A 19,966-nucleotide genomic window follows, 5' to 3' on the forward strand; every position below is an offset into this window, starting at 1 on the left:
TTAATTTAAATTGAATACACCTGCTTGTATGGTATGTTTCTCTTATTATGTCACTATGTCGTAGACTGCCCTGTGGCATTTCAGTGAAGGGACGTGAATTAATTATTTAAGTAATTATGAAGAAATAAATCAGGACTCTGCATGTGCTCATTTACTTGTTTACACAGCTCATTGTTAAACTATGGAAATTGCTCCCATTCTCTGATTCTATGGTTTCCACATTCATCCACGAATTTTTGTTTAAACAAGTCCTTGTGAGAATTCGGCAGCATTTCGGTACAAATTTCTCGTAACATACGCATCTTTGCATAAAATCACCCCAATACGCACATTTCTGCAGCACAATTGACCCTAAAATAATGCACCTCTGCATGTTATTTCTGGAAATATGTGTGTGTTGATATGCACACTTTACCATTGCAGAGACATTATGGTACATGTTGCTTAGCTGAAGAAATGCACTGCTAAAAACTGGAGAGGTGAGAATTTTGAAGGATGGCTCTGCTTCGATTCACACATTGCTTAAATAGCTTTAAACAGCAGGCTAATGAAAACATCCTGTATGAATAACTATAAAATAACATTAAGCAGTCTATGGATAAATCATAATAAAGCTTAAGAATAAGATGACAAAAATAAAGGCAAAAATAGTGCATCTCGCAAACTAAGTCTGGATTCCAGCAACCACCCCATATAATTAAAGGTTTCCATTTGCCTGCTGTTTATGACAAATTATTTAATTATTAGCCATTTGATGACATTTATGTGCTGCTTGATTGTAGAAAACCTCAAAGCGGTTTGCAAATAATTTAAAATTTCTTATGTCTTGTAACCGTTTGCGAATTATATGCAAGTTTTTCAAACCGCTTTGAGCGTGGAAAAGCAATATACAAATTGATGGTGATGATGATGATAAATATGCAACATTCCCCCATTTTTTACTCCCCCCCCCAAATAATTAAGATTTATCGAATAGCCAGTTGGTCCATTAAAATGCAACTTTTCCTTCCCTTGATGAGGCATGGCTGTCTTTGGTCACTAGAGGTCAGTCTTTCAAACCAATGTGTTTTTTTGCCTTCTTAAAATACAGGTAAAGCCCAGATTGTGTCCAACAGACCTGGCTGAGATCACTACAGAAACCAAGCTTCCTTTTTTGGTGGGGAGGGGGACAAGAGGGCTAGATTCCCACTTTATCCCAGTGGAAAATTATTCTGCTCTGAGGGAAGCCCCTGCAGCTATACAGCCAGAGCTTAGCACCAGTAGGGTTTTAAACAATGAGGGGCTGGTGGTGTTTTCTGCAACATGCTATGGATGCATTTGTGGGGGGGTTTTATACTGCACCGTCCACACACAATTCCGCTTTGTTAGTTGTGTTGCGAGGCTTTCTCGGTGTTATGACATTATTGCCCTCTGGAGGGGAAACCTGCGATCTATAGCTGGACAAAGATTAAATCAGGACACTTGCGGTTTAAAAGGATGCAGGATTTCAGTAGTAACTTAGGGGCCACGCAGGGCCGGATTTAGGTTTGATGAGGATGGGGCCCTTTCTATGTCCAGCTGTCCTTTGTCAATAACAAATTGTCGCTGGTTTTTGTTGTTGAATATATGCCGATCAGAAGGTCAGTGGTTTGAATCCCCGTGACGGGGTGAGCTCCCGTTGCTCGGTCCCTGGTCCTCCCAACCTAGCAGTTTGATAGCATGTCAAAGTGCAAGTAGATAAATAGGTACCACTCCAGCAGGAAGGTAAACGGCGTTTCTGTGCACTGCTCTGGTTCGCCTAGCAGTTCAACCTTTCGAACTGCTAGGTTGGCAGGAGCAGGGACCGAGCAACGGGAGCTCACCCTGTCACAGGGATTCGAACCACTGACCTTCTGATTGGCAAGTCCTAGGCTCTGTAGTTTAACCCACAGCGCCACCCGCGTTCCAATCCATCATTAGGAACGCGCAATAAAGAGGATGTCTGGATACAAACAAGTATTTTTAAAACGACAAGAAAAATAAATGAAAATTGAATATACATAAAATTATTATGATGAAAACTCAGACAGAAATCAATAGAACTTTTTTAAGGAATATAAGTAACTCAGTTATGTGACTGGGCAGGTAAAAGGTAAAGGACCCCTGGACGGTTACGTTCAGTCGAAGGCGACTATGGGGTTGCGGCACTCATTTCGCTTTTTGGGCCAGGGGAGCCGGCGTTTGTCCACAGACAGCTTTCTGGGTCATGTGGCCAACATGACTAAACTGCTTCTGGTGCTACGGGATACCGTGACAAGTGCCAGAGCGCACGGAAACGCTGCTTATGAATGTTTTCAGAACTCACAGGGTTAAAGAGTTCTGTGTGACGTCCCTCAATTCCTGTCGCGTGACTCGAAAGGAGGGAGGAGTTGTTCTTCACTGTTCCGTCTCCGCAGTTGAGGGAGACGGTGGCCATGGCTGCTAGCAGTTTAGCTTCCCACAACGGCGGTACCTATTTATCTACTTGCACTGGTGTGCTTTTGAACTGCTAGGTTGGCAGGAGCTGGGACAGAGCAACCGAAGCTCACCCCGTCTCGGGGATTCGAACCGCTGACCTTCCGATCGGCAAACCCAAGAGGCTCAGTGGTTTAGACGACAGCGCCACCTGCGTCCCTACCATATCCATATATTTATCTCAAATGGCATTTGAAAGGGAAGGGTCTCGTACCTTAACATTGTCCAGGACAACCAGCGGTCCATTCACGCCACTCACGGTCCAGTAGGCTGTGGAGAGAATGTGAAGAGATAATTATGGGGACGTCCGGAGAGGAAGGAAAACATGCACAGATTGGGGGGGGGGGAATAAAAAAAGTAGCTGTGTCAGGCAGCGGCGGAGCAAGCCAATTGGGCACCTGGGGCGGCGCACCTGCTCTGAGCCAGCTGTGGGTGGGCATGTTCAGGGATGCAGGAGAGGATATATTGTCTGATTATAGCATTTCCACAATTTAGCAGAGTAACATTCCCCTTTTTAAACTTGCAGCGGATGCGTTTGCTCAGGCTCGCTAAAGCCTCTATAATAACTGTTCTGGTATTTTCCCCCTTATTCCCTCAAAAAAGATAAGACACGACACAGTTTTCTATAAAAGTATAAAAAGGTTTACTTGCACATCATTCTGTTCACAATCGGATCCCAGAAGGCAGACTTAGCTTAGAAAAGTAACATACACCTGGAAACTATCTCATAAGGAGACAGTCCCTTTGTCCTCTCTTGGCTGAAGGCCAAGAGAGCATCTTTGGCTAAGCAGATGTTGCTTCTTTGATGCATGTAGTCACACAGAGAGAGATGGCTGCCCTGTGCTTTTGTCATTACCTGCACAGGTGAGGCCACGCCCACCTCTAGTCACATGCAGAGGAAGTCTGTCCCAGCCCAGAAGGATACAGGAAGTTTTCCTGCTGGCTGGACAAACATTCCTCCCCATGTGTAAACATGTTCACTCTAGAAATGTTGTACTTGACTGCTCTTGTGTTTCACATCCCACAGCCAGCTGGGGCAGAACGCACTGTGGGGCCTCCAAGGAATCTGCCTGCCTCCTCCCACTCAGCCACCCTACAGCTGGGGGGAGGCGGTGGGTGAACTGTCTGGGGCATTGTGGAGCCTGCGGGTGCCCAAGCCACCACGTGACTCCCAGGAGAGATGCGTGGCTCGGGCGTGCTGCAGGCCCCGTGGTGAGTGCCGCACAGCATTTTGTCACCCCACAAAGTGGTGACACCTGGGGCAGCCCACCCCCACCGCACCCCCTTCCTCTGCCCCTGGTGTCATGCACCATAGAGGTGATTTCAGGAGGACTAAAATAAGGGGAATAAGGAGGCATTATATGAGAAGAAAAAGAAGTAAGCATTAGGGAGCACTACAGAGGTCCAGCTCCAAGGGCCTTCTGGCGGTTCCCTCCCTGCGAGAAGCCAAGTTACAGGGAACCAGGCAGAGGGCCTTCTCGGTGGTGGCGCCCGCCCTGTGGAACGCCCTCCCACCATATGTCAAAAAGAAAAATAACTACCAGTCTTTTAGAAGACATATTTTAATGTATTTTTAATCTTTTGTTGGAAGCTGCATAGAGTGGCTGTTATTATAGCCCTGTTTAGGGAAGCTTTTAATGTTTGAAGTTTTATTCTGTTTAACATTCTGTTGGGAGCTGCCCGGATGGGTGGGGTATTATTATTATATTATTATTATTATTATAGCAGAACTGAATAGGTAAGTTCAGAGGACAGAGGAGCTTTGCATTTTGCATGAATGTACATGGCACTTTCTGGGAAATGAGTTGAAGAAAAATGATTAAGATGACTTTTACGAAAAGAAACAGAAGCTTTTCTTTTAGGTATAATCCTTGGAGAAGTACTCAGCGAGTAGAAAAAAATTCTTTAAGTCTGCTACCACTGCTGCTCAAGGGATTTACGCCCAAAGATGGAAGGAAGGAAGGAACAAAGGAAGATTGGCAACTAAAATCCATGGAGTACGAAGAAATGGCGAGACTCACCGGAAGAATAAGAAATCAAGCAGAGAAGCTTTTAAAAATTGAATGGGGGAAATGTATTAATTATTTGAAGATACATTGTAAACAAATCCAAACATTAGTGGGATTGATATAAACACATGCAGTAAGAGATACTTAAGGGGAAGATAAGGGGAAATTGGCTAATAGATTTGAATTGGATACGCAGGAATAAAAATATATTAAATGAATAACTACAGAAAGGAGGGAAGGGAAGACGAGGGGAAGGTATATATATTGTTCCATTATTGCATCCATCAAAACTTATTTACGCTGCTGAATTGATCTTAATGCTGCCAGCGTTTTCAAGCATACACAATTTCCCCCCATATATTCAATAAACGTTTTGCGATCTGCTCTAAACACATGTTCTTCTCTTGTTATATATGTTAAGTCTGCAAGCTGCGCATATGTGCAGCTGTATGATATATGATTTATTCCCCCCCCCACACACACATCCTGAGGGGTTCACAGCATTGACACCCCAAGAGGGTTTTGCTTCTCCCGCCGCCATGGCCTTGGATGTGAGCAGAAATCAGGCATGTCTCTCCCTCACAGCCTCCAGCCTGCTTCTTCCTCCAGCCTGTGGCCCACGGAGGCCGTTTAACCAGCCCCTGAGCCGCCCCCGAACAGAGCTGCCCACTTGGCGAGTCCCCAGCACAGCACGGGGACTCTCTTCCGTGGCTCCGGAAATCGCTTCTGCGCATGCCCAGACGCCAGAAATTGCTCCTGCGCATGCCCAGATGCCGGAAATTGCTTCTGCGCATGCCCAGATGCCGGAAAACGCTTCTGCGCATGCCCAGACACCAGAAATCGCTTCTGCGCATGCCCAGATGCCAGAAATCGCTTCTGCACATGCCCAGACACCAGAAATCGCTTCTGCGCATGCCCAGACGCCAGAAATTGCAACTGCACATGCCCAGATACCAAAAATCACTTCTGCACATGCCCAGATGCCGGAAATCGTTTCTGTGCATGTCCAGACACCGGAAATTGCTTCTGTACATGCCCAGACGCCGGAAATCACTTCTGTGCATGCGTGATTTTCGGCGTCTGGGCATGCGCAGAAGCTATTTCCGGCGTCGCACTGCGCTGGCCCGGCCCACGTTGGATCTCCATGGGAGTGATCCGGCCCATGCCTGGCAAGTCTTGCTGACCCCTGCCCTAGATGACACACAGGCACAGCTGCTGCAAGCAAACCCGCTTTGATCGAGCTTTGCCCGCCTTCCAGTTCCCGGAAGGAAACCCCCACAAAAAAAGACAAGATCCCTTGCTTATTTATTGACACCGTTTGCTTCCTATCCGGTGACTTTCCAAGCTGAACCGCGATGGGGCTCTTGCGACCGAAGGCCGCTCCTCTCGATTTGCCGCAGCAGAAGGCGCACGGTGACATTTTGAAGCGTGCGCAGCTAATCTCTCACCCAGTCACTCCACTGTCACTGCAAATGATGTCACCAGAATCCTCAGCGCAGAGAGGAATTTGTGTGTGTTGGGAGGGGGGGGGACATCGTTGAGGAGTGCTAATCCCACGTTAATTACACATTAGGCAATTTGGCCAATGGCGGGGGTTGTGGGGGGCATTTGTGGCGGTGGAATGTGGGCGCAGGATGGGGCACATGGTGCTGTGGCCCTTTAAGGAGAGGGCCGGTGCTGAGGCTGTTTATTTACAGTCATACCTCAGGTTGAAGTAGCTTCGGGATAAGTATTTTTGGGTTGTGTGCTGCGGCGACCCGGCAGTAAGTAACGGAGCGCGTTACTTCCGGGTTTCGCCGCTTGTGCATGTGCAGACGGTCAAAATGACATCATGCGCATATGCAGAAGCAGCAAATCGCGATCCGTGCATGCGCGGATGCGGGTTGCGTTCGCTTCTAGATGCAAACGGAGCTCCAGAATGAATCCCGTTCGCATCCAGAGGTAGTACTGTATTACCCTATTAAATTTGTTAGTCGCTTTGGTTCGATGTTTCACTGTGTTTTTAATTTGTCAGGGCAACCCATATAAATAATAACTTACTATTAATATTATTATTACCCAAGGCATCCCAATGTGACTTACAAACAAGCAAGCCAAGCCAAGCCAACCAACCAAAACAAAACAAACTCGTTATAGATTGATAGCAAGATAGATAGATAGATAGATAGATAGATAGATTCTATTAATGCTTAATTGGTTTTTAACGTTGACTTCCCTGCTGCCTCTCTGCTTTTAGTTGTTTCTGTTTTAGCAGTAAGCCCTCCCCACCTTGAGGGGATGGGGGAAATGGGATATATATATATATCCCATTATATACCGTATTTTTTGCTCTATAAGACTCACTTTTTCCCTCCTAAAAAGTAAGGGGAAATGCAGGCTGCGCAGCTATCACAGAAGCCAGAACAGCAAGAGGGATTGCTGCTTTCACTGCGCAGCGATCCCTCTTGCTGTTCTGGCTTCTGAGATTCAGAATATTTTTTTCTTGTTTTCCTCCTCCAAAAACTAGGTGCGTCTTGTGGTCTGGTGTGTCTTATAGAGCGAAAAATACGGTATATCGTGCTCCAGCGGCGCGACAGCAGTGGGAGGCTCCCTTAGCTAAAGTGGTACTTCAGGTTAAGAACAGTTTCAGGTTAAGAACGGACCTCCGGAACAAATTACGTTCTTAACCGGAGGTACCACTGTAAATAAAATCAAAACAAAAACAAGAACCCAATAACACCCCCCCCCCAAAAAAAAGAGCCAGCATTTTAGAAAGGGTATAGGATGTAGATAAAGTCAGGCAAGGTAAAGGTAAAGGCCTGGTTAAAAAGGAATGTTTTTGCCTGGTGCCTAAAGGTGTATAGTGAAGGCGCCCAGCGAACTTTCCTGGGGAGAACATTCCACAAACGGAAATAATAGAAATAGAAATATAGAAATAGAAATAGAAATAGAAATAGAAATAGAAATAGAAATAGAAGTAGAAGAAATAATAGAAAAAATAGAAAAAATAGAAAAAATAGAAATAGAAATATGGATAATAATCCAGAGAGGCCACACTCTCCGTTTATTTATGGGAGGGACAGAAGCAAAGCCCTTCCTCCAGAAGCGCCAGGGAAAATGCGTCACCCCAAAAGCGCATGTGGGATCCTCCCGGGCCCTCCGTCCTTCTGGCCTCTGGCCTCCTCTCCGCGGGGCAGTCTAGGCTCCAGCGCGCAGATGTGTGAGCTCAAGGAACCTGGCCTTGCTGAGCCCCACTGAGCAGGTTACGACCTTTACAGAAATGGTGGCTGTACGTGTCAGGCCTAATGGGGCTGAGGCTGCGAGACGCGGGCGGACGGATGGAAGGGGGGGGGAGCTGCCCGAGAAAACGCGCCTCCCCGGAAAGTCCCCAAAGGCCAGAGGAATTTCTGGGACACAGGGCTATTATCGTTATCGTTATCATTATCATCATTAACCCCTGAGATGAAAGAGGGGGTGGATCCACCCAACTCTTTTTTCCCATTTCTATCTGGCAAAAGAACAGCTCTCCATTAGGAGAGCTCCTCTTGGAGACCTTTGTAATCTCTTTGGGTTTTAGCAGCCCTGAGCAATTTGGGAGCATCTGCAAAATTTGCCACTTCCCTGCTCACACCCAACTCAGTGGAACAGTCTCCCTTGGGGGGTGGGGGGGGTGGACTCTCCTTCCTTGAAGGTTTTTAAGCAGAGGTTGGATGGCCATCTGATGCCTGAGTTGAGATTCCTGCATTCTTCTTCTTCTTTGGCGATCCCTTGTAGCTGAGTAAGATTGTCTTCCATAAACACGGTTTTAACAATGAGTCTGTAAGTGACTGTGGAGGCCAATTCTGGATCCACACGTCCTTCCACAGTGGGGACATTGGTTTCTGGGCAGGAGTTGATCACAGTGTGGATTTGCCAAGCGTGCCTTCCTCTTAGCACGTTTCTCCCTTGCGTCCTGAGTTCGAGCATCTTCAAAGACCTTCTTGGTGGTGGCACCGGCCCTGTGGAACACTCTCCCATCAGATGTCAAGGAGATGGGGTTGCAATACGTCCGGGAAAACCCAGACATGTCCTCTTTTGGGAGGGCCAACATGCCCATCTGGGTGAATTTTTACATTTTAAAGGAAATGTCAAGGTTTTTCTTTTGGGGGTTGGGGGTTGGGCTTGGGCTGCTCTGCATGTTGCAGCCACTGCCAGCCTAAGCTGGGGGGAAAGGCACACCTCTGTCCCTGTCTCAGGCGGGCAGCAGCCCAGACTGCCCTCTTTTTTGCTCTTCAAGGTAGGGCAACCCTAAAAATAACTATAAAACTTTTAGAAGACATGTGAGGGCAGCCCTGTATAGTTTTTAATATAATGATGTTTTATTGTGTTCTTGTATCTGCTTGAAGCCGTCCAGAATGGCTGGGGAAACCCAGGCAGATGGGTGGGGTACAAACAATAAAATTGTTGTTGTTGTTGTTGTTGTTGTTGTTGTTGTTGTTGTTGTGCTGTTTTAGACACCGGCTGAAAGTTTTCCTGTTCCAGGAATCCTATCCAGACAGGATGATTTAATTAAAGCTTCTTTTAAATGATTTACTGATATTTTTAACAATGCAAATTTTGTTTTTTAAAAAAATTGGTTTGTGCGTTTCAGTCATGTTTTATATATAATTGAATATTTGTATATAATTGAATCTCCTTGTTGTCTTTCCACCAGCAGGAGAAGACAATTTCCTTTGGGAACTGACAGTGATTTAAAGGTAAAGGTTGATCTACAGATGAAGGGCAGTATACAAATTCAATTAATTACATTAATGCTATTCATATTATTAATAATAATAATAGTGCTGTGCTGTTTTTATTATCTGTATTTTAATTGATTTGGTTTTTTAAAATCTTGTTTTAACTATTCAAATTTAATTACTTTTTAATTACTACCTTCTATAAGTTTTTAAACTTCTTGCATTTTATTTTATTTAGCTGTTTTTAACTTGCGTAAGCCACCTTGAGTCTGGGGAAAAGGCAGGCTATAAATAAATATAATCATGATATGAATGACAGGCAGCTTGGAGGATATTATTTTCCCTCCCTCTCTTTGGAGCAAGCGCTTTATAAGTGTTGGCCAAATATACCCAAAGCAGATAAGCCGTAGCAACGGGACTTCATGGCCCAATTCAAATCCCCACCCAGCAAATGTTCAGAGGGAGAACCGCTCTTCTCCATGGGAGACAAAGTCGCGAGACGGAAATGCCCACAGGGCTGGATTTTGCAGAAGGAAGATTTTCCACTTTTCATTTTAAAGCAGGAAAATGAGGCGGGGAGAAGGCCCCCCCCCCACAGCCCCACCGGAAAGCACCAATTCAGATCATTAAGGGCTTGAGCCGCTGCGAAAAAGAAAAAGAGGATTTGAGGCTTCCTGGGGGCTGCAGAGTGGGTGGGCCGTGGGCTTCCTTGGCAGAGGTGAAGGGAGTCAGGGGGAGAGGGGAAAAGGTGTCTCCAAAGCTGTTGGGCCCAATTGTGGATGCCATAAAAAAAAATTTAAAAAGGGAAATGTGTGTGTGCACGCGGGGTGTTTTTTCTCTCCCCCCCCCCGGAGGCTGCCCTCTGCCCGCCTCCTCCTCCCTGAAATTCACAGCTCCCATCCTTGACAATCTGAATTAACCCTGACCATTGTGTCCGATTAACTCCCATGGGGCGGGAGGGAGAGGCGAGGGGGGCAGAGCAGGGAGCAAAGGAAATTGACCGTGCTGACAAAGGGGGCAACCAGCCCAATGACACCAAGTCGCTAATTGCTTCCACTCCGCCAGCCCCCCCTCTCCTTCCCCGGCATCTGTTGGTTCGGTCCCCCCTTCTCAAACAAGCCTAAGGGGTCCTCTGCAAAGTTCAGGCTTCCCTCTAGGCCAGAGAACATCTCTTTGTGCTTTCAGCAGGGGCACCCGGACTCTTCGTCTCATTTTTTTTCTGGAGAGGGCCACATAATTCAGGCCACTTGGCGATTTTAACCTGCTGTTACTTGATTCGTTGCCTGGTTTTTGAACCAGCTGTATATTGTCTCCCTGCTTATTTAACTTATATGCAGAATTCATCATGCGAAAGGCTGGGCTGGATGAATCCCTAGCCGGAATTAAGATTGCTGGAAGAAATATCAACAACCACAGATATGCAGATGACACAACCTTGATGGCAGAAAGTGAGGAGGGTGAAAGAGGAGAGCGCAAAATATGGTCTGAAGCTCAACATCAAAAAAACTAAGATCATGGCCACTGGGCCCATCATCTCCTGTCAAATAGAAGGGGAAGAAATGGAGGCAGTGAGAGATTTGACTTTCTTGGGCTCCATGATCACTGCAGATGGTGACAGCAGTCACGAAATTAAAAGACGCCTGCTTCTTGGGAGAAAAGCAATGACAAACCTAGACAGCATCTTAAAAAGCAGAGACATCACCTTGCCAGCAAAGGTCCGTATAGTTAAAGCTATGGTTTTCCCAGTAGTGATGTATGGAAGTGAGAGCTGGACCATAAAGAAGGATGATCGCCAAAGAATGGATGCTTTTGAACTATGGTGCTGGAGGAGACACTTGAGAGTCCCATGGACTGCAGGGAGATCAAACCTCTCCATTCTGAAGGAAATCAGCCCTGAGTGCTCCCTGGAAGGACAGATCCTGAAGCTGAGGCTCCAAGACTTTGGCCACCTCATGAGAAGAGAAGACTCCCTGGAAAAGACCCTGATGTTGGGAAAGATGGAGGGCACAAGGAGAAGGGGACGACAGAGGACGAGATGATGGGACAGTGTTCTTGAAGCTACCAGCATGAGTTTGACCAAACTGCAGGAGGCAGTGGAAGACAGGAGTGCCTGGCGTGCTCTGGTCCAGGAGGTCACGAAGAGTCGGACACGACTAAACCACTAAACAACAACAACAGTCAACTTTAAATAATTCTGCATATCCCCAAAACTTCCGTGCAGGTGATCTTTGGGTGCTCTCGAACCTATCACTCCTTGTCAAACAAAAAGTTTCCATTATCAGGAGAGCTAAAATGGCTTCAGTTAAACAACTGAATTTTTGAGTTGATTAAGGGGCTGGGAATAAAGGTTGACTTTGGTGGCCTGGTTTGCAAACCAGGTCACAAAACCGTACTGAATTTCTGAATTCTGGATCTCTCGCCTTCTTTTTTTTGGCAGTGAAGTATTTACAGGCAGTAAAAGCACAATACATTTTGTGGTAGATCAATGCACTTTCTGAATCAGTGGAGGAGAAGTTCAGTTCTTAAAAGAGAATCGAACAAATTTGCTCTTCCAGAAACGATAACCTGAAACACAGCCATCCTGTAAAATTCGCACTTTCTTGAATTTTGCAATGCAATTCCCCGTCTGACTAATGCATCGTATTAAAAAATGCAGGTATTAGTGTGCACATAACTGCTTATATTGGTAAAGGAGGGGAAACAGCATTGCAAAAATGTCTACATTGTGCAAGACTGTGTACAAAAATGTTTGTGCGTGAGATAAAATTCACAGTGTTGATCTGCATCAGGGATGATTGAATTCATAAACTGATGCGAAAGGGTGGAGAGCTGAATTGATGATTGTGAAAAAATTAAGGCAACCAGAATGGACAGGTTTGTCCTTCCGTACTCCAGGCATCCCACAAAAATGGCTGCTCTGCGCTCCTTTCCCGACTGCTACCATATTGGAACACCCTTGTCTATCGAGAGCAAAACAAGCACCGTCGTCTCTCCTGCCCAAAGTTGGAGGGGATGTTTTCTGTCAACGCTGCTTCTTGAGAATGATGCACTTAAGCACCATGGATTTCAAGGGGGCTTAAGGACACTTCATCTGCCTGGAACCCGAGATGCTTATGCCTTCGCCATGAATTAGCTGGTATTCAGCCTGCGGAGGTTTCATTTACTCAAGAGGCAGGAGGAGAGGAGGGTCTTGGCCGCCACCTCTTTCCATGGTTCTTATTTAGGCTTGCCATGTGTCCGGAATTTCCCAGACCTTGCAGGGATTCGGCCGTTGGAAACAGTGTCCAGAAATCACTTAAATGTTTGGGGAAATCCAGACGTATGGAAACCCACGTCGGAAATGTCGGTTTTGGTGAATTTCCTTAAAATTTGCTCAAAAAGGTTGGAAGATTTAGGACAGAAAGGATTTATTATTCACACAGAGAAGAGTTCAACTATGGAACTCCCTGCCACTGAGTGCAGTGACCTAGATGGCTTGAAAAGAGGATTAGACAAATTTATAGCATCAGGTTGGCCATTGCAAGAACAGGATTCTGGGCTAGGTATGGGCTACTGAATGGATCCAGCCGGCTCTCCTGGTGTTCTTAAAGGGCCATGCAGCCCAGGAACAGTTTTAATATCTGATCCTGACACTATTCTGTCCTGACAAGACTTAGAAACTTAAGGGCCTGTATTCAGTTATGGCTGCAAGAATACTGATAGCCAGAAGTTGGAAATGTGAAACAACACACACAATAATAGATTGGCAATCACTCATGCTAGAGTTCTTTCAATTAGCAAAGCTGGCCGGAAAAGTCAGAGGACTCCAAATCAAAAAATATTCAGAGAATGGAGACTATTCAAAGAATATATAAGATTATATTGTAAAAATGACATTATCCTAGCAGAACTGAATGATATTTGTATATAATAAACAAATGGAATAAATATACTAGATAAATATACAGGAAAAGCTATAAAACAAACTGTGCGATAAAATTAAGACAAAGCTATTTCTGACCTGGGAGGAGAGAGGGTTGCGGGCTAATTCCTCCCACACACGCGGCGGGCCGGGGAGGCGGGGCCTAGCCTATTTAAGGCCAGGCACGCCCGGGGACCACCCTCTTTCCCCTTTCCAGCCGAGCGGTTTTCCCATCCCACCCACCCCTTTAGGCTTAGCTAGCTATGACCTTGCTATGGACTTCGGTTGGTCACCGCAAGGGGCCTGGTAGGAATTTTTCCAATTTGACACACTTCCAGCCTTTTGGTTTTTTCGCCTACCTCGTAGCAAACGTCACAACTTCCGCTGTATTGGCGGTTAGGCATTGGCAGGGGTTAATTGTTATGCAAATGAATGGGGGGAAGGAAGCGCCATCACCTTCCCCCAATGGAAAGGGTAGTCTGGTAGAGGACTCCGGGGGGCGTTGCCTTGTCCGAAACCTAGGGAGGTAGGGGCCTCTGGCACACCCCCGAGCGGTGACACCCGTGGGATCCTAGTTGGCGTACTTCAACAGGACTCCCACGGCTTGTGGATAACCTCCATGCCGGGTAGTCGATAGGAGCCAATGCCTAAGGCCAATACCTTTCAATTCTGTAATCAATAAAGTTGTGGCCTTTTTATGCCCATTAACCTTAAATAATGTGTCCAGTGTCTTCATTTCACATGGGGGAGGGGACTTGCCACGCAATAGAAAAAGTACATCGAGAATGATTGGAAGTTTCTTTCAGAAGACTTTATTAGAAAAGACAGGATGTTATAACCAATATTCATTTCTTATTGTTAACTCTTCTTTGCATTTTATTTTTATTTTATTTATCTTTTTTCTATTATATTTTTGAGCTTAATTTTGATGTAACTATTTGTAATATATATGTAAGGTGATATTTTAAATCAATAGAGATGAATTATAAAAAGAAAAAGAAACTTAAGGGTCTGCTGAGGCAACACAACCAGATGGACGGGGTGTTATTATTATTATTATTATTATTATTATTATTATTATTAGCCCATGCATTTAAGCTTAGTTGTATGGAAGAAGTTAGTTATTGATTATTGCGCTCTCTCTCTCTCTCTCTCTCTCTCTCTCGCTCTCTCTCTCTGTGTGTGTGTGTGTGTGTATGTGTGTACATACACACAATTACCTTGGGAAAGCATTATAAAACTGTGTTGAACAAATAAATATATGAGTTGCATCAAGAGCTACTCTCTACCCACCCCAGAATTGAGGCCTGCGTGAGGATCCACAGGAGTTTAACTCTTCTTCCAGCTGTATCCCTGAATACACCCTTGGGCTTTCTCCTATATGTATGAATTGCATCTCTTCCAATGGGCTGCCCCCTCTGGCACTGGGGGGCATGTTGCTGCCTTCAATGAGAAGACCTATTGGGAAGAAACGCAAAGGGCTCCTTGCTGCCTGGTGACCATTTGATCACCTGCATGGTATTTTCACATTGTTTCTGCATCTTCATCCTTGAGGTCTGATGCTTTGGGGATTTCCTGTTGCTTTGAGTGATGGTCAGAAAAGTTGTCTCCATTGCAAGCCAACAATTAAATTAAGCCTCTTGTATTAATCTCTTAAGGACCCTCCTTCCTTCCCCAGGCTCCCCAACTTCAGATGCTAGGTAGGTGGTGAGAGGCCTTTTCTATTTTCAGTCACCTAATAAGTCATAGAATCATAGAACTGTAGAGTTGGAAGGGACCCCCAAGGGATATCAAATCCAACCCCCTTCATTGCAGGAATCTCAGCTTAAGCATCCATGATAGCCAGCCATCCAACCTACATCCTCTTTGTTCTTTCCATGCTTTCCATGCATCTAAAGCCCTTAGTGACTTTCATTACTCATTTTCCCTGTCAGCTGTTTTAATATTGTATTTTACTGTCTTTTAGCAAATGGGAGCTTCAGGCTTGTTGTTGTTTTTGTTGAGTCGTTCAGTCATGTCTGCCTCTTCGTGACCCCCTGGACCAGAGCACGCCAGGCCCTCCTGTCTTCCACTGCCTCCCGCAGTTTGGTCAAACTCATGTTTGTAGCTTCGAGAACACTGTCCCACCATCTCGTCCTCTGTCGTCCCCTTCTCCTTGCGCCCTCCATCTTTCCCAACATCAGGGTCTTTTCCAGGGAGTCTTCTCTTCTCATGAGGTGGCCAAAGTCTTGGAGCCTCAGCTTCAGGATCTGTCCTTCCAGTGAGCACTCAGGGCTGATTTCCTTCCGAATGGATCAGTTTGATCTTCTTGCAGTCCATGGGACTCTCAAGAGTCTCCTCCAGCACCATAATTCAAAAGCATTAATTCTTTGGTGATCAGCCTTCTTTATGGTCCAGCTCTCACTTCCATACATCACTACAGTGGTACCTCGGGTTACATATGCTTCAGGTTACATATGCTTCAGGTTACAGAATCCGCTAACCCAGAAATAGTACCTTGGGTTAAGAACTTTGCTTCAGGTTGAGAACAGAAATCGTGCGGTGGCAGCAGGAGGCCCCATTAGCTAAAGTGGTGCTTCAGGTTAAGAACAGTTTTAGGTTAAGAACAGACCTCCAGAACGAATTAAGTTCTTAGCCCGAGGTACCACTGTACTGGGAAAACCATATAAGGTAAAGGTAAAGGGACCCATTAGGTCCAGTCGTGACTGACTCTGAGGTTGCGGCACTCATATTGCTTTACTGGCCGAGGGAGCCGATGTACAGCTTCTGGGTCATGTGGCCAGCATGACTAAGCCACTTCTGGCGAACCAGAGCAGCGCACGGTAACGCCGTTTACCTTCCCGCCAGAGCGCTACCTATTTATCTACTTGCACTTTGACGTGCTTTCGAACTGCTAGGTTGGCAGGAGCAGGGACTGAGCAATGGGAGCTCACCCCGTCGCGGGGATTCGAACCACCGATCTTCTAATCAGCGAGTCCTAGGCTCTGTGGTTTAACCCACAGTGCCACCCGTGTCCTGGGAGAACCATAGCTTTAACTATAAAATATTATCATTAAATAAAATATTATTATTATTAAATAAAATATTATTATTATTAAAAGAGTTGGTCCATATGCAGCTGAATACCGCCTACTCTGACTGGCAGCTCTCCGAGTTGCCACCGCGCGGGACTGAACCCAGGAATTTCTGCGCTTGCAATGCGGGTGCTCCATCACCGCCAGCGACATCTCCATCCTCCCCGGCTCGCCATCCAAAACTTTCCCGATGGTCCCTAGTGGCTCCGCTTTTCCTCCGCCTCCCTCCCCGGCGCAACCTGCTCATTGTGCGATGTGTCACTTCGCGCAGCGCTGTCAAACACATCGGCCTGTCCCAACCGAGCGGAGCTTGTGAAAGGCCCAGCGGGGGGGCTGCACATTATGCCACTAATTAGGACCCCGCAGCAGAGGGTTCCCATACACACCTGCACGGTCATGTGACTCTACGGGCTATTTCCCCCCCCTTTTTGGAGGGGGGGTGGGGAGGTTGCAAAGAATGAAAGAAATGTGCTGGGCTGCCAAAAAAAAAAAAAGAGAGAGAGGAAGATCCCAGCTTTTCCAAAAAAAAAAAAAATTAATGCAATAAAGAATTTGTTGCGCTCACTGCGGCGTTTCCAGGGATGCAAAACTTTCCTCCGGACATTGAGCTGCGGGAGGTGGGTGCGTGTAACGGATTGGGGCCCTTCCCCCAGCACTTGGCTCTGAGGAAAGGACAGAGTCAGGACAGGTAAAAGAAAGGAATTCTTCATGCAAACGCCTAGTTCTGTGCACCGCCCCGAGACCTCCGGGTATAGGGCGGCGTAAAAATTCAAGAAATAAATAATAGTTCATCTGTGGAACTCGCTGCTGTAGCCTGTTTCTCCTTTGTTACTGATATCGCTTTCCTTTAAACCATCTCCACGAACCAAGAACTTGTACACTGACCGCTAATAAGGAACTGTTACGTTGTAGATATCACTGCAAATTTATCGTGCTATTTTTGTGATGTACAAATGACATAGAAGAAATGGTCTGTTTATTTGTCTCATTTAAATAACTCCTAGGATCCCTGTTTATAAAACACACTAAAAAGCTTTTTTAAAAACAAACAAACAAACAAACGTATTTTCAGTGCCAGGTAAAAACGTATATCTTACCCCAGGCATTGGACAGGTTGGGATAATTTTTAATGGCATATTTTTTGCTGCTGCTTTTTTTGGTTCTGTTCTATAGGCAATTCCATGGTGCTCTCTAGATATAATACCTCAACAACTTTGCCAAAAAAAAAAAAGCTAAACAACTTTTGCATCCGGATTTTCACCTTTTGAAATACTACAACCCTAGGTTATGACCCGTAACAGTGGTTCCCAATTAGTTAATTACTGAGGAAGCCCCTCTTTTTCAAAAGCCAAGCCACAGACCCCCTACTTTTGAAAAGTTTGATAACTCTATGGTAGTTATCTCTGCAAAGCAATTTTTGGAAGAAAATGTGGGGTAGCCCCTAATAAGCAAATGGTTTTAGGTATACTAAAAAAACAGAACAGACCACAATTTTTTATATATATTAGTGTGCAAAAAATGCTGAAAATCAGTTGGTGGGGAAGGCAAGGAATGGGGCCGCAGACTCCCTGGGTGCGTTCCTGGGACCCCTAATTGGGAACCACTGAATCATAATGCCCTATGTGGCTTAAAGGTAAAGGGGCCCCTGACTCTTAGGTCCAGTCGTGGCCGACTCTGGGGTTGTGGCGTTCATCTCGCTTTATTGGCCGAGGGAGCCGGCGTACAGCTTCCGGGTCATGTGGCCAGCAGGACTAAGCCACATCTGGCGAACCAGAGCAGCGCACGGAAATGCCGTTTACCTTCCCACCAGAGCGGTACCTATTTATCTACTCGCACTGGTGTGCTTTCAAACTGCTAGGTCGGCAGAAGCAGGGACTGAGCAACGGGAGCTCACCCCGTTGCGGGGGTTCAAACTGCCAACCTTCTGATCGGCAAGTCCTAGGCTCTGTGGTTTAACCCACAGCGCCACCCGCATCCATCCAGGCTATTTGAAATACAGTATTCCTTGTACAAAGCTGCCTAGGTTCTGAGATCTTTAAGAGTGGCCCTTTCCCCAAGTGGCGATGCAGAAGGGGGTCTTCTCAGTAGTGGCTCCTCCCAGGCAACTTTGGCACTCTCTCCCGAAAGAACTTTGACTGGCTCCTTCCTTGCTGCTCATTTGCCAGACTTTCTATTTCTGACAGGCTTTGGGCGGCTGTCTGGTTTCAAGTAAAGGACTTTTAATAATGCTTCACTGTTTTTACTATCTGTATTGTAATAGATTATTTTGTATGGAGTTGCATTGTTTTAATTCCATTATTGTTTAATTACTAGGTAACTATTATCTTTTATATGACTTTAGCTTTCTGTGTTGTATGCCTCAAACCCCAGTTCTGGGGAAAAGGTGGAATATTAATATTATTATTTTTATAATGATAATCTGCACACAGAATTAAATTTTTTTTCTCTTTTTTGAGCAAGTCATTTCTACATAATAATAGTACCATCGTAATCATAATTTTTACTGTTATGTGTAAAATCTCATGGAGAACATACAGCGAATGCTGTATGCTAGTTATTTTAATGTTTTGTTTTTCTGATTTTAAGTTCTGCTTTTTGCTTTTACACTTCTCTTAAATTGCTTGTTCTATCTATTTATTTTGTAAAACCTATCCACCACCTGATTGCAAAACGAAAAACCTCAAGGCAGCTTATAAAAAGAAAACAAGAGCAAAACGATCAGTAAAACCAGCTGAAAGCAACAATTTAAAATATTCAAAAAGGAAAAACTCGCACCATCTCTCTAAACTTGTGGGTGGGCGTGTCTAAACGAAAATGCTTTTAGCAGGTGCCGAAAAGACTGCCAAGAAGATGCCTGCTTGATGTGAATAGGCGGGGAGTTCCAAAGTGCAGGTGCTCCCACATTAGAAGTTGATGTTCTTAAAAATGTGGAACAGGTATTATGCGGCCCTGGGTCAGTTTTGCTGATCAATGCAGTTAAGTGGGCATCTGTGGGGGAGAAGTTGTGAAACCAGCTCTCTAAACTTGGCTGGAATTCTGAATACCATCCCTCTCATCGTCCACTAGGAGTGTGTGACTGGGGGGGGGGGGTGCCCGGGTTGTGCATGTGCATAGCCCTAGCGCCAAAATGTGTGGGTGACCAGCCCCTTCATGGGGAATTTTGTGAGTGCTTGGACACCCAGGGAGCTGGCACCTACGTCCTCCACGCACATCGAGGGTGCCAATGTTGCCCTCCGTTTTTGGTGGTTCTGGGGATCCGGGACAACTAAACACAAAGGGTTTTTTTTGGCAAGGTCTGGCTGTGTCTCTTCTGCCAGCCCAGATTTGACCTCCTGGGCCTTTGAGCTCTCCTGGGTGCCCCTTGCCGCTCTTCCTCCTCATCCTCCTTTACGCTAGTGTGAATGCCTGCCCTTGAAGGGGAGGGGGTTTCAATTGGAAAGACACATTCTGACACAGTCGTAACCCCCTGACCCTGCCGTGGCTGCACCCATTAAGAACAGTGTGTGCCTTCACGCCTGGCAGAAGACAGGTCTCCGGGGTTAGGGGGAATGGAAAGGGAGGGAGGAATGTTCTTCCACTCACCCATGCACGATCCTTGCCTGCGCCCAGGGAGAAGAAGCCTATGCACACTTCCTTCCCTACACACCTATAAACTCTGCCTTTTTGCCGGGGACACAACTCCCAGCATTCCTGGTTCATCCCACCCCCTCTTTGTGGGTTAGCCTTTGCTTCTGCTAGAGTTGTTGCCCATCTGCCATGCATGCTTCAGATCATAGAAATTAAGGGTGTTTAGATTAGGGCAGGGGTCAGCAA

General features: G+C 45.9%; 1 protein-coding gene across 1 annotated transcript in view; it reads right to left on the reverse strand.

The window, feature by feature from the left end:
- ATP6V1B1 (ATPase H+ transporting V1 subunit B1) overlaps window positions 1–19,966 on the reverse strand; it is a 66,622-nt gene that overhangs the window by 43,344 nt on the left and 3,312 nt on the right. Inside the window, exon 2 of the mRNA XM_079990945.1 lies at window positions 2,687–2,742. Within this exon, the coding sequence (XP_079847071.1) occupies window positions 2,687–2,742 (56 nt within the window). The remainder of the gene's footprint in view (window positions 1–2,686; window positions 2,743–19,966) is intronic.

This window comes from Podarcis cretensis, assembly GCF_951804945.1.
Source record: "Podarcis cretensis genome assembly, chromosome: 9".
NCBI lineage: Eukaryota > Metazoa > Chordata > Lepidosauria > Squamata > Lacertidae > Podarcis > Podarcis cretensis.